The sequence below is a fragment of the Drosophila novamexicana genome, unplaced genomic scaffold (assembly GCF_003285875.2).
Source record: "Drosophila novamexicana strain 15010-1031.04,08,12 unplaced genomic scaffold, DnovRS2.1 tig00001222-arrow-arrow-pilon, whole genome shotgun sequence".
Lineage (NCBI taxonomy): Eukaryota > Metazoa > Arthropoda > Insecta > Diptera > Drosophilidae > Drosophila > Drosophila novamexicana.
This window is the reverse complement of record NW_020824845.1, coordinates 411,686-424,733: the sequence shown is the minus strand read 5'-3', so window position 1 is coordinate 424,733 and position 13,048 is coordinate 411,686. Positions and strand designations below refer to the sequence as shown.

Genomic DNA, 13,048 nt, shown 5'->3' with positions numbered 1-13,048 from the left:
TGCAAATTTTTGGAATGATTTACATTTTTCTTGTCCATCCGATTTTGTACATTTTCCAGATAAAATTGGCTATTTGTATTTTAAAGCTCGTCGACCGTAACTAGATAACATTTTAAATTGATTTGGCTTTTTTGCTTTTGCCTTACCATTGCCAACTTGTGCTTCAGTTTTATTTAAACATTAGACTGATTCGCACAATGATTTAATGATACTTCACTCCAAGCCTCCATTTATATTTTTGTGCAATTTAAGTACACGAATTTGAATACAGAATACAGAATACATAACAGTCCGAATAAACAGATCACAGCTGTTGCTCTCATTTGAACCATAATATTATAACTGGCCCTTATAAGTATGCTATAAACATCCACTAACATACACACACTCAACACGCACTCAGACATGCCGCAAGTGATCACGATAACTGTGTTATTCAATTATAGTTGAATACACTTGTATGTGTATGCACTTATACATGGAGCTGGTTTAATTGTAGGCCGATAGCAATGTTGGGGTAGTGAAGGACTAAAATGTAGTTTTTAACTGTAGCACAGCAAATTTATATCTACTTATACCATTTAAGGGGTAAGATAAGCAACTGCATTCAACACAAACGAACTACATATGTATGTATAAAGAGAATACGAACGAAAGCAAGGAAGCAACAGAGTGGAGAAGTGAACAATGTATCAATGAAAATAAAAACAAACAAATTTAAATTAACAGCTTGCGTGCCATTCATTCAATTTTTTATATCTTTGCGGAAAATCGATTTTGTGCGAATTGTTGCGTACAGGCATACATTTAAACGATCCCTTACCATAATGAGAGAGCACTGAGAGTAAGCCAAGCCAGGAAGCGAGATAACAGACAGCGCTGCCGTTCTACCACACAAATCATATGGACGAGAGTAAGCCCCGGCAGTTTCCTGTAGTGGGAGCAAGATAAAAGACAGCGATTCCATTCTATCGCACAAATCATATGTACTTTTTACTCTCTTGCTCTCTGAATCAGTCATAGAAAGGAGTGCAAATGTATGTGATTTCATTTTAATTAACTATGAAATATGCTTGGTTATAGCCAACAGCTAAAATTTCCTATTTTTATCTTACTGTCTGCATTAAGGGCATTAAGGATGGGTAGATCCAATACAAGATAATACCTTTTTATAGAAGCTCTTCCTAAATGGTTTCCTACACCCTTGACAGCCTATGATCTAGTTGTCATTCTTGGTCAGATCATAATGTTAAACTTAGACTTCTGATAATTAAATTTCCTTCTTTAATTAATCGTATATTATGCCTAATCTTCTGGGTTGACTCGTCAATTAAACTTATCTAGATTAACACTTAAATCTACTCCTATATCGCTGCGTTTTATCATCAATCATATCGTTTTTAACCAACATTAACAAAAGTGTATACCCGTATCCAATTAAGTTTGGGTTAGTAAATATTTATATCGTAAGACTTTGAATAATTTGAATTTAAATTTGAACGAATCCACTGTTAAGCCAAGTTATTGATGAATATGCGTATGTAACTCTTGTAAATGCAATATCGATACATTCCTTTGGGTTGTAGCACTAACCATACAATGTATAGACATACCAAATGGCACTTTTTATCGAAACAAGAAAAATCGAAACGAGGCGACCCCAATGGTACCTGCGACCATTTTAGTGTGCCCAGACAGAGTAAGACTGCTGAGAGTGGCAGCCGAACGCCGGCCTCAAAAGCCGAACGTTCAGTACGAAGCCGTATCTCGCTCAGCGCACAACGTGGCGGCTGATGATGCGTTTTCTTAATATATGTATGTGTGCCATTTTTAAATCCTTACAGCCCAAAAACATATGTGTGTATGCATGTGCCTCGCTCATTGCTTTGCGCACTTGCGTCCATCTCTTTCTCCCTCCCCGAGATCTACAAACATTCCTATGTTTGTGTTGTGTGGATGTGCGCACAAGTAGATCGCGGCGTTTGTCGCGAGCCAGAGGTTATTTCTTCAATTGTTTGCCTTTTGTGCCTGTAGTAGCAGTAGGAACTCACATTTAAATGCTCTATCATGTATTTCTTCGTCCAGTCAGGCATGATGAGTAGAATTTGATTAAATTTTGTTTAATACACAATTAATTGACCTAAATGAAATATTTATATTTATTTTCTCTTTACTGTAGGGACCTATTTTGCTTTAAATACAAAAATGTCTGTCGTATTTCTGCAAGAGTAATCATCGTCGGCTTGTCGGAGAATTTAAGAAAACCCAAAAATTGACGCACACTCTTTCAAGTGAGCAGTTGTGTGAAATTATTAAAGGGTTCGCCCTGTTCAAGTGCAAAATTGCTATTTTCCATGCTTGTTGTAGGGGTAAGGGTACCTGATAGCTGGCATGTGTGCATGATAACTTTTTGGGTCGGCCAACCACGCACACTAACACACTTTTCTATAGATAGAAGCATTTATGCGTTTGTGTGCATGTTGGTAGCCTGCCTGCCTGGCTACCCGATGAAAATTTGGCAAAATTTGAAGTTTTTGGCATTTGTGAATTTCGAGCATTACACACACACATATGCACAAACACAAATGTGTGCGAATGAGCTGATCAAGGGTTTGTCGTGAGGCAGAGATATTTTTATACCCTGAACCCATTAAAAATGGGTTTAAGGGTATATTGTATTTGTGCAAAATCCAAATGTATGTAACAGGCAGAAGTAAGCTTCTCCGACCCCATAAAGTATATATATTCTTGATCAGCATCAATAGCCGAGTCGATCTAGCCATGCCCGTCTGTCTGTCCGTCCGTCCGTCCGTATGTATGAACGCAAGGATCTCAGAACCTATAAGAGCTAGATGCTCCTAGTTACCGCGCAGATCGAGTTTGTTTCCGATAATCGATAACTTACTCCGTTTCCAAGCAATCGATAAAAATCGATATCGACATCCTGTTATTTTTAGCAAATTGGGTAAATAATAAGAGCTAGAGTCACCAAACATGATAAGTTGCTTCTAGAATATTAGAGATATTTTAAGTATCTTTCATTTAATACCTATCGCCACCTCCCCGCTACCACCCTAGAGCTATAAATCAAGTTAATAACCCAACTTTTATTGCCAACCAATTTACACCACAATTTAAATGCAATTGACTTTTTCAGAATACACAAATATTCTATGGTACAATATGATATACTGCAGAATATTTCATTAAGATGCAACTGCGCAATTGGATGGGGCAGCTAGCGTAACTTTAAGAATTTCTGTATACATGTACACACACACATTCATGCGCGTCTGCTTCGCATTCTAATAGCATGGTAATCGCATCTTTTTTTTGTAATGTTATTTTAGTTCATTTTTTTATCATAAGTACTTAATTGTTGGTGTGGCTGTTGAGGCATAACAAGTGGTGCGGTCTGTCGCGAGTTCAAGCCCTGCCAAGGGAACTTTTTTTTATTCATTTATTTGGTGTTGGAATAAGAGGGTTCAGGTTCACTAGAACCTCTTACTTGTTATCAATGGGTGCGTAAATTTGAGCGACTGGCACGGTCTTTGTTTTTTTTGGCATGCCTGCGGTGGGCTTGCATGAAGCATTGTATGGTTACTGGTTGTAGTTTTGTTAAATGTAATACATTCCTTTGGCTTGTAATTCTGTTTAATGTAATATCGATAAAAGCCGGAGGAATGTTTCGATATTTTATTAGGCAAGTGATCACTTTTTGAAAGAAAGTATGCGGTTGTTTAAAAGAATAAAACACAGAAATTCACACCTTACAATAGCCATTATCTCTGCAATCAAAGAAGGTTCTTTCAACCTGTTAATCTGTTAATTTAATTTGAAAATTTCTTTTAAACTCAACTGATGAGTCATCGTGCATAACAGAAGGAACTAGTTCCGGTTCCGAGTCCTTTGCTTTCACGAATGTTGGCAACCCTAAAAGAAAGGAGGGCGCACGTCAACTCTAATTTGGACACAGCATCCAGACAAATAGTAAGAGCAACCCCTGTTCGTAAATTTTAGTTTTAAGTTGTTTAAAATGAAGCAACAATTTTAACATAAATAGATAATTAATAAATTTTACAACTGTTTTGCTACGATAGTTAAACATTATTACAGTTCGGGTCAATATAGTGAGGGTAAGATAATTTTATCTTCGCGTAGAAGGGCGGGGTAAAAACAAGGACTCTCGCATTTATTGGATTGCCTTGAGAGTCGCAAGTAAAAGTGCATTCAGAAGTGAAGCTCTGTTCAAATAATTCAAGGTCACGTGTATTCAATTTCAGCCAGACAAAAAGTTACGCTCAATGTTTTTTCACGGAGCATATAATTAATCTTCCTTACGTAAAATACCAAGTGGAATTGGAATCTAATTGTGCATAACTAAATAACTCATACCCGTCCAATTGGAAAACTCGAAATAACTCTTAATAAAACACGTATTTATTCATAGAACTTTTAAAAAGTTCGGTTGGTAAACATACAAACGTTTGAAACTATTTTGTCACTTTTCACAAAGACCTTTGACCCCCATTTACACATTTACAAGTGGAATGGATTTTCCGAAAGGTATGAAATGAAATTGAACAAAGATATTTGATACAATGAGGGGGATCAGATGGTAACCAAAGAGTTTTCTTCAAAAGTTTTCCGCGTTTTTCCCACACTTGCGGGTGGAATTTCTCAAAGCCACACAGTTTTATATACAGAAATGACTGGCAAATATAAATGCTTACTTAATTAATTATTAATTAAAATAGATCTTTTTACTGTGACAACCAAAAAAGAAAGAAGCCTTATAAGAAAGAGCCATGTCATGGGAGAGCATCGCGTCAAAGGATCTGCTTAGGTAAGTGGGAGGCTGAATTTATTTAATGGAGAATTCAATTATTTACGAGAAATATTTTTAGCATCCCGCAAAGTCATAATTTATCAGCAACACATTTACTCGCGTCTCCCGATGGATCGCGATATTTGCTGGATAATTGCAATGGTCCGTTTAATACAGGTAGATCTAGTGTGAGCAAACGATTAGTGAATCGGGTTTATCTATATGTACAGATCTGTGCCAATTTGAGGAGAATTACTCGAGAATTGCCGGACACGGCTCAAGCCCCGATGGGGATGTGGGACCACGTTCATTGTGGGTTCGCCCGGGTTTCGCTCGTTCCGGTCAGGTTAACACCATAATCAGTTGTTTTTGGTCATGTCAAAGAAGTCTGCGTCAGTATATAGCGAAACGAAAGGTATACTATACATTTTTTTCAATTTTGACTCAGAAAGAACTTTGTTTTTATTTTTTATACTCTTGCAGAGGTTATTATAATTTTGTCGTGAAATGTGTAACGCATAAAAGGAGACATATCCGACCCTATAAAGTGTATATATTCTTGACCAGTATCAAAAGCGGAGTCGATAAAACCATGTCCGACTGTCTGCTTCTAAGCAAACTAGTCTCTCAGTCTTAAAGCTTTCTTTTTGAAACTTTGCAGAAGTTCCCCTTTGTGTTGCACGCAGTACATATGTCGGAACCAGCTGGATTGAACCACTATATCATATGGCTGCTATAGGAACGATCGGTCGAATATAAGGTTCTTGCATGGAAAACTTTTTTGCTTTTCAAGATGGCTTAACCATACCCGGCATTACCTATTTTTCCTGTTCTTTTTAGGTAAGGGAAAAGCACTATTAGGATTGTCAAAAGGTCGGGTCTGCAAGGGTATTAAATATTCGGCGTGCCGAAGATATCCCTTCTTTCTTGTTTTTTTTGTTGTAAATATTAAGGAATTTGGGAGATGGAGATTTTTCAATTGATGCGAAAACATTCGATGTCATAAAGATCAGGTATAAAACCCGGATTCAGATTTTGTCATTCAAATCAATATTACAATAATTGGAAGCCCTTGTGTACGGTGTATCTAGGAAATCGTTCTCGATTCGAGATAAATTTCATTATTCGTTTGCAGATCGAACGCGGATTGAGATTGTACGAGCAGCATAATCAGACTGCGGCAGTTCGCACCTGGCGGAGTGCATTAAAGGGTACCTGCCGGCGGGAGGACTGCTTTCAGCTGTTAGGCTACCTGTACCAGGCACACATGGACTGGGGCAAGTATCGAGACGCCATTGACTTTGGCCACCAGCAGTTGGGCATTTCCGAGGAGCTGGATTCGCCCAACATGCGTGCCGAGACGTACTTGAACTTGAGCCGTGCTCACGCCAGCCTCGGTGGTCTGGAGCGGGCTCTGGCTTATGCTCGTCATTCGCTTTACAATGAGTCCGGCACGAAATGCCGCAGTGGCCTGGTACATTTGACCGTGGCACGGGTCTATCTGGAAATGGGCGGCTTTTCGCGAGCTCTGGAAGGGTTGCAGGGTGCCCACAAGATAGCCACTGCCATTGGCGATCCCTCGCTGGAGCTGCAGGTTTACGTGGCGCTCTCCGAACTCTTTAGCCGGCTGCAGGACAACGACAAGAGTGCAACATATGCATCCAAGGCATACGATCTCTCCCGATCCCTACAACTGGGTGACCTGAACTCCTGCCATCACAGGGCCGCCTTGCTGCGAATGGCAGCCTCATTGCGCAAGCAGGGAGAGCTTGGAGATGCCCACGACTATTGCTTGGTGCGAGGGATAAAGAACTCTCTAGACTTTCATGTTTCACATATTTTTTTTATCTATCTAGGAAGCAACTAGGCTCTCATTGATTTCTGGAGATCAGGCCACGTACACACGAAGTATCCGTGTTATGGGTGACATTTACCGCAAGAAGATGGATATTGACGTACGTATAGGGCAGGGCGTAAATCTAAAGGGAGTGCATTTTTATGTCCCTTAAGGATATTTAATACCCTTGTAGACACTTCCCTTTTTTCACGTTTTATCAAATAATCTGGGCATTTAGGAAAAAATCAGACCTGGCATTAGTCTAGGAGGGTCTATCAGACCTCGCTTGGTAATCAAGAGTAACGCAGATATATAAAATCGAGTTCAGGGTATCACTTAAACAGACAGATAGGCAAATAATCGGGCAAACAGACAGGATAGACTTGCAGACAAACAGACACACTGGCAGAGAGAACGACAGACCGACAAACAGAGAGACAGACAGAGATGCTTACAGACTGACAGGCAGACTTACAGACCCGCAGACAGGATGATAGGCAGACAGACGGACAGATAGACAGACGGACAAATGGACAGACAGACCGATAGATAGACAGACAGACAGACAGATAGACAGGCAGACACACAGAGATGCTGACAGACTAACAGGTAGACTTCCAGACAGGTAGACTTACAAACGCGCAGACAGGATGATAGGCAGACAGACCGATAGATAGACAGACAGACTGGCATTATTACAGTAGAGACCAATCGACTTGCTTTTACAACAGTTTGAAATATTTCTTGAATATTCCTTGGGGCTTGCTTTTTGTCTGTATCAGACCAAATATATACAATTGCAAAGGTGCAACGGTTTTAGTATATATATGAGATTTAATATTAGTTTAATGGGTTTCTTTATGTTTCAAACTTAGAGAGCATTTCGGCAGTATGAGCAGGCGATGGGAACTTCGGCAACTTTGGGCGATCGCATGGCCCAGATGGAGGCGATGGATGGCGCAGCCCGATGTCTGGAAACCTTGCGACTGCAAAATAAGATCTGTAATTGCAGGCCTTTGGAGTTCAATACGCGGCTATTGGAGGTCGCCAGCTCGATTGGGGCGAAGGTACGGCACCCATTCCAATCGACAAGAATACTTTCTAATTCTTTATATATATTTTAGTTGTTGGTTCGGAAAATTCGCAGTCGGTTGGCACTCATATATCGGGCCCTGGGCGACGAGGACCAGTGCAACACTCACCTCCGTTTGGCCGATCAGACTGACGCGGCCCTTGGCCTGATATGTGGCGCCTGTGGAGAAGTTTTTGGCATTCAGCCCGCCAGCCTGGAAGCCCTGCCGTGTGCGCATATACTGCATGCCAGGTAATTACTTCTAGTCGGGATTAGGAGACGCCCTGAACCCAGCAAGCAAGAAAATATAACCTAATTTATTGACATGTTTAAAGTTACCTGAAGCAGTTAAGGGTTTTATTTGTTGACCAAGTGGATCCAATTCGAACTGTGATAGGTTGATTGGCTTGGATTGGGGACGCCTTACCTTTCGCCAACAGCTCAGAGGCCAGACAGTTGGCCTGGAAGTCGGATTTGAGAACAGACTAGACCAGACAGCCAGAAACTACGTGTAGTAAACCTCTCCTTCACCTTTTGAGGTGAAGATCAAATTTCTTTATCTATCTACACTAAGGTCTAACATGGCCTTCGTCCTCCCTTAAGGGAGACTAGTTAGCTTAGAAATAAAGACAGACATGGGTACATATCGAATCGGCTTCTGATATTAATTTAGAATATAGTACATATATACTTTAAGGGGAACGACAAATTTGAATCAACCTTAAGAACAAGTCAGAAAAGTTAACATATCTTTCGCATAAAGAGGAATAATTAAATTGATTTTTGCAGAACAATCTTAGCTCATATATAAATCGAGCTGATCTTTAAAAATCATTCAGCTTGAATATAATTTGATAATTTTATATTTTTTTTAGATGTGCTCATGAAATTTTTCGCCGGCGGGATAAGAGTATATCGGCGCGCTCGTGTCCGGCGTGCAATAAATTGCTGAGCTCCCGCCTGCAGCTCTATGGGAACGAGATCGCAGCCGAAACTGAGAACTTCGATGGAGATGGTGTTAGGATCGCGACGCTAAACGCGAATGGACTCAATCTAGATGGATTTATGTCGCTTAACTCGGAAACTCTGTTGCCGCTGTCAACGCGAGCCTCGGCTAATGAGTCGGCCGTGTTCTCCAACGGGCTTCAAAATAAATCCATGCCCAGCATAGAGAACACGGCTCTACTCCTGACAGCAAATGCTTCTCCCAACGCAGTCTACCGCAGCAATTTGTCGCTGGCTTCCCTGAGTATGCGAGCCTCGAGCCTGACCATCGACAGCGGAAGGAACGCTACATCTTCCGTCTAGACTCAATGTCCAGATAATCAAACATTAACGAGAAATCTACCAGAGAAATAACATAGCTTATAGACTATATTTTTTTTGAAAACTTAAACAAATAATTATTTTTCTTATAATCGCTAACAAGGCTTTCGAGACTTTTCAGTTGTTGGAGAAAAATTTGTGGGAGTGTGTTCCATAGGACATTTTTGGGAATCTCGGCGTGATATTTCATATTTTAAGCTTTCCGATTATAATGTACCATTTTTTATACCCTGAACCGATCTGAATGAAATTTTCTGCATTAAATAGATACTCGTATAGATCTTATGCTCCTATACTCCTTTAAATAATTTCCAGTTCAAATTTGGGTATTTATTTATTTATTAGGGTATTATTCATTTACAATGTAATGATTTAGTTTGGTGAAATTTTGTTAAAGCCTCATCAAAAACATAATTTAGTTTCGAGTCTCTAACTGCAATAAGTTAAGGAGGGCCAGACAGACAGACGGGCATGGCCAGAGTAGAGTTTGGTTGGGAGAAACTTCTTTCTGCCTGTTACAGACATTCGTACAAAACCAATATACATTTTTTACCCACATATAAACAGTGAAAAACGATTAAAGGGTTTATTTTCAACTATGAAGAAATCGAAAGATATCGATTTTCGATTGCTCGGAAACGGGGATTATTATTGATAGTCGGGCAAATAAACTCGTTCTAGGAGGATCTACGTTAATTTCAAGGCCCTAGCTCCTATAAATATTGACCACGACCATTCAATTGTAATATCTGAAATCATATTTGATTTATTTTGAGAATATAAATAAAAAATCCAATAAGAGGAGGAGAAGCTTCAGAGCTCTGCTCCGTTTTGTTGGGTAAAAGGTAGAAAGAGAAATAGACCCGAGTACCTAAATCAAAATGACAGACAAGTTGTTAAAGTTTCAAAGTTTTAAAGGAATAGCTAGTTATACATAACACACAGATAACGCAGATTCCTACATATGTAGACTTTTATAGCTCGTAAACATATATTAAATAACGCGAGTATCCGTTAATCGATTCGTACATAAATATTTTTGAAATAGTAATTGAGTATGAAAATAAATACACTCAGAAAATCTATATGAATTAATAATTGAGCATGAAAAGAAATACACTCAGAAAAAAACTAAGCCGGATGTCGATTTCAAATTTAGAAATACAACTTTTTTCAGTAATTAAGTTCTGAAAACATTTTGAAAAAGAATTTAAATTCAATTAACTAAAAAAATTCATGAACATATTTTTTGCCTTGAGAAAAACTAAGCCGGATGTCGATTTCAAATTTAGAAATACAACTTTTTTCAGTAATTAAGTTCTGAAAACATTTTGAAAAAGAATTTAAATTCAATTAACTAAAAAAATTCATGAACATATTTTTTGCCTTGAGATAATAAAGTTTTAATTAGCAAAATAATTGTCTGAAAGGCATGAAATATTTCTAAACAAAATAATTTTCTGAAATTAAGAAAATTTTAAATTTCAATTCGATTATCTAAAATGTAGGCAATTTTTTTTTTGGGTGTACTTGTAAAAATAAAAATAAAAGTAACCAAAATGATTAACTAACTTAATATTTAAAAGTTATTGTTGCAACCTTTAAACATGCCTGTAAAGAATATCATAAGTATATTCAGTAAAACACCTAAAATTGTGTATATGTATTTTAGTCATAATGTTTAAGGCGATTCGCAAGATTTTAACTATTATCTATGAAGCACATAAGTATTTAAACACACCTAATTTTTAAGTGGTTATTAAGTACAGATCGTCACCCATGACAACTATTGGACAAAGTCAATCACTGATCAAATCAATTGTATTTTCTGTATAATAGTTGTTATTAAAATGCTGTTGGAAATCTTATTCTTTCAGTTTCAAACCGCGAACATGCTACATTTCGCTGTTGGTCTAGTCGGAGGTGTCTGACAAGGAGACCCTAAGCCCTGCGCCGAGTTACTTTACAAACATTCCAGCATCCTGACAAGACTTTTCCTGCGTACTTAGGTGTTAAAAAAGCGAAAAGTTCCCAGTCTTACTACTACCTTATATACATACATACCTACATTCATAAATAAATTAATAAATAAAATATAAATACATACATTCATAATACATATGTACATACATACATACATACATACATCATACCTACAAACAAACATACCTACCTACCTACCATACCTACATACATACATACATACAAACATACATACGTATATACATGCATACATACATACATAAATAAATAAATACATGCATACAAGTTAACACATAACACTTAATATAGGATATTACAGAGGTAATCGACACCAGCTCCACATGCTGATATAGCACTGAGCCGAATGGTCTTACGAGCTAACAGGGGTCAGCAAAATGCAACATAACACCAGCCGCAGATGCTGACATAGCTCTGGGCCGGATGTTCTTGCACGACGGCAACGCACGAGGCGCAAGCTAAGCATTCTAGCGGCCGTTGTGAAAGCACACAATAGCTTAGGTATTTTTGATCAATCTTTTGTAAATTTAGTTTTTAATGCGGCTTTCACTGAGGTACATCGGCCCAGAGACTTCGCGCGTAAATTAACTCACTCACTACGGCGTATCGGCCTAGTGTTTTAGAAATTATTACCCAAATAAAGTTAAATATAGATAATCCGCGAGGACTATTATTTAAATCTTAATTTACAAACGCAAATACATAAATACATACATACATATAAACATACACACATACATACATGTATACATACATACATACATCATACCTACAAACAAACATACCTACATACATACATACATACATGCATACATACCTACATACCTACTACATACATACCTATATACATACCTACATACATACATACCTATATACATACGTACGTACACACATACATACATACATACCTACTTACCTAAATACCTGCCCCGCCCCCTTAATGCTGACACAAGTACATACATACATACATTCCTATGTACATACCTGCATACATACATACATACATACATACATACATACATACATACCTATGTACATACCTACTTACCTACATATGTACCTGCCCCCTTAATGCTTCTCTGGCTCCTCAGCTTCCAGCGTTGAAGCCGCCAGCGTCTAATTCATAGCCGAAAACTGCAGACCTTACCTCAATTTTTGAGATTCGAGGAGGAGGGCAGCTTTAATAAATGTGCTTCCTTATTTAAATTTGCCTCGCAAAAAGACAAATTGGTCTGAATACATACATACATACATAAATAGTCATATACATACATACACACACGAACACACTTACACACACATTCACATACACACATACTTGCATAGATAAACACATACACAAATTCATACATTCATTCATTCATACATGCATGCATATATATACACTTTCATACATATTTACATATATATATACAAAATCAATTTGGCATCTAAATCTGACAAACAGATAAATGGATCGATTTGGTTTTTGATGCTGATCAAGAATATATATTTCAGGTGTAGGGTATTAAAATAGCTAAAATAGCTAAAATTCACCTTTAGCTAGCCAAAAAACTGTTTTGTAAGTACGGGGATCTCGCGATCTTACGTCTATCTTGGAGGAGAGCAATTTTTACTTGTACTTCTCAACCGATCGTTTCTATGGAGAAAAGATGGACCTATGCAAAGTTTCCAGATAATATCATTAAGACTGATCCAGAATATATGTTTGAATATATAAGATAGTTGACTCTTGTTATTCGTTACATATTTTGTGACAAAACTATCATACCCTTTAGAAGGGTTTACAAAGATATATATCATTTTAAATGGCACATGCGCGTTAAGGCTAAGACCGAATTCATGTCAAATCGTAATCTAACAGATTAACATATATACATATGCATATGTGTATATAGATACCTACACTTATATATATATATATATATAATATAAAATATTTATATGTATTTATATATACACTTTACATACTAGTTGCGAGGAC

At 37.8% G+C, this 13,048-nt stretch overlaps 1 protein-coding gene across 1 annotated transcript; it reads left to right on the top strand.

Moving 5' to 3' along the window:
• The first annotated feature begins 4,013 nt into the window (after positions 1-4,013).
• Positions 4,014-10,415, top strand: LOC115766782 (43 kDa receptor-associated protein of the synapse homolog). The gene is made up of 9 exons (XM_030710801.1): positions 4,014-4,136; positions 4,758-4,846; positions 4,908-4,990; positions 5,059-5,243; positions 5,964-6,623; positions 6,685-6,783; positions 7,541-7,732; positions 7,790-7,989; positions 8,613-10,415. Exons 2-9 carry the CDS (start codon positions 4,809-4,811, stop codon positions 9,043-9,045), a joined length of 1,890 nt encoding a protein of 629 aa, XP_030566661.1. The 5' UTR covers positions 4,014-4,136; positions 4,758-4,808; the 3' UTR covers positions 9,046-10,415.
• Positions 10,416-13,048: the final 2,633 nt, after the last annotated feature.

What these genes read in the sequence shown, in the direction of transcription:
- LOC115766782 (XM_030710801.1), top strand. Translation starts at nt 4,809, where the DNA reads ATGTCATGGGAGAGCATCGCGTCAAAGGATCTGCTTAG. An exon ending in GCGTCAAAGGATCTGCTTAG is followed by an intron (nt 4,847 to 4,907) that starts GTAAGTGGGAGG and finishes AAATATTTTTAG; the next exon opens with CATCCCGCAAAGTCATAATT. An exon ending in ATGCCCACGACTATTGCTTG is followed by an intron (nt 6,624 to 6,684) that starts GTGCGAGGGATA and finishes TTATCTATCTAG; the next exon opens with GAAGCAACTAGGCTCTCATT.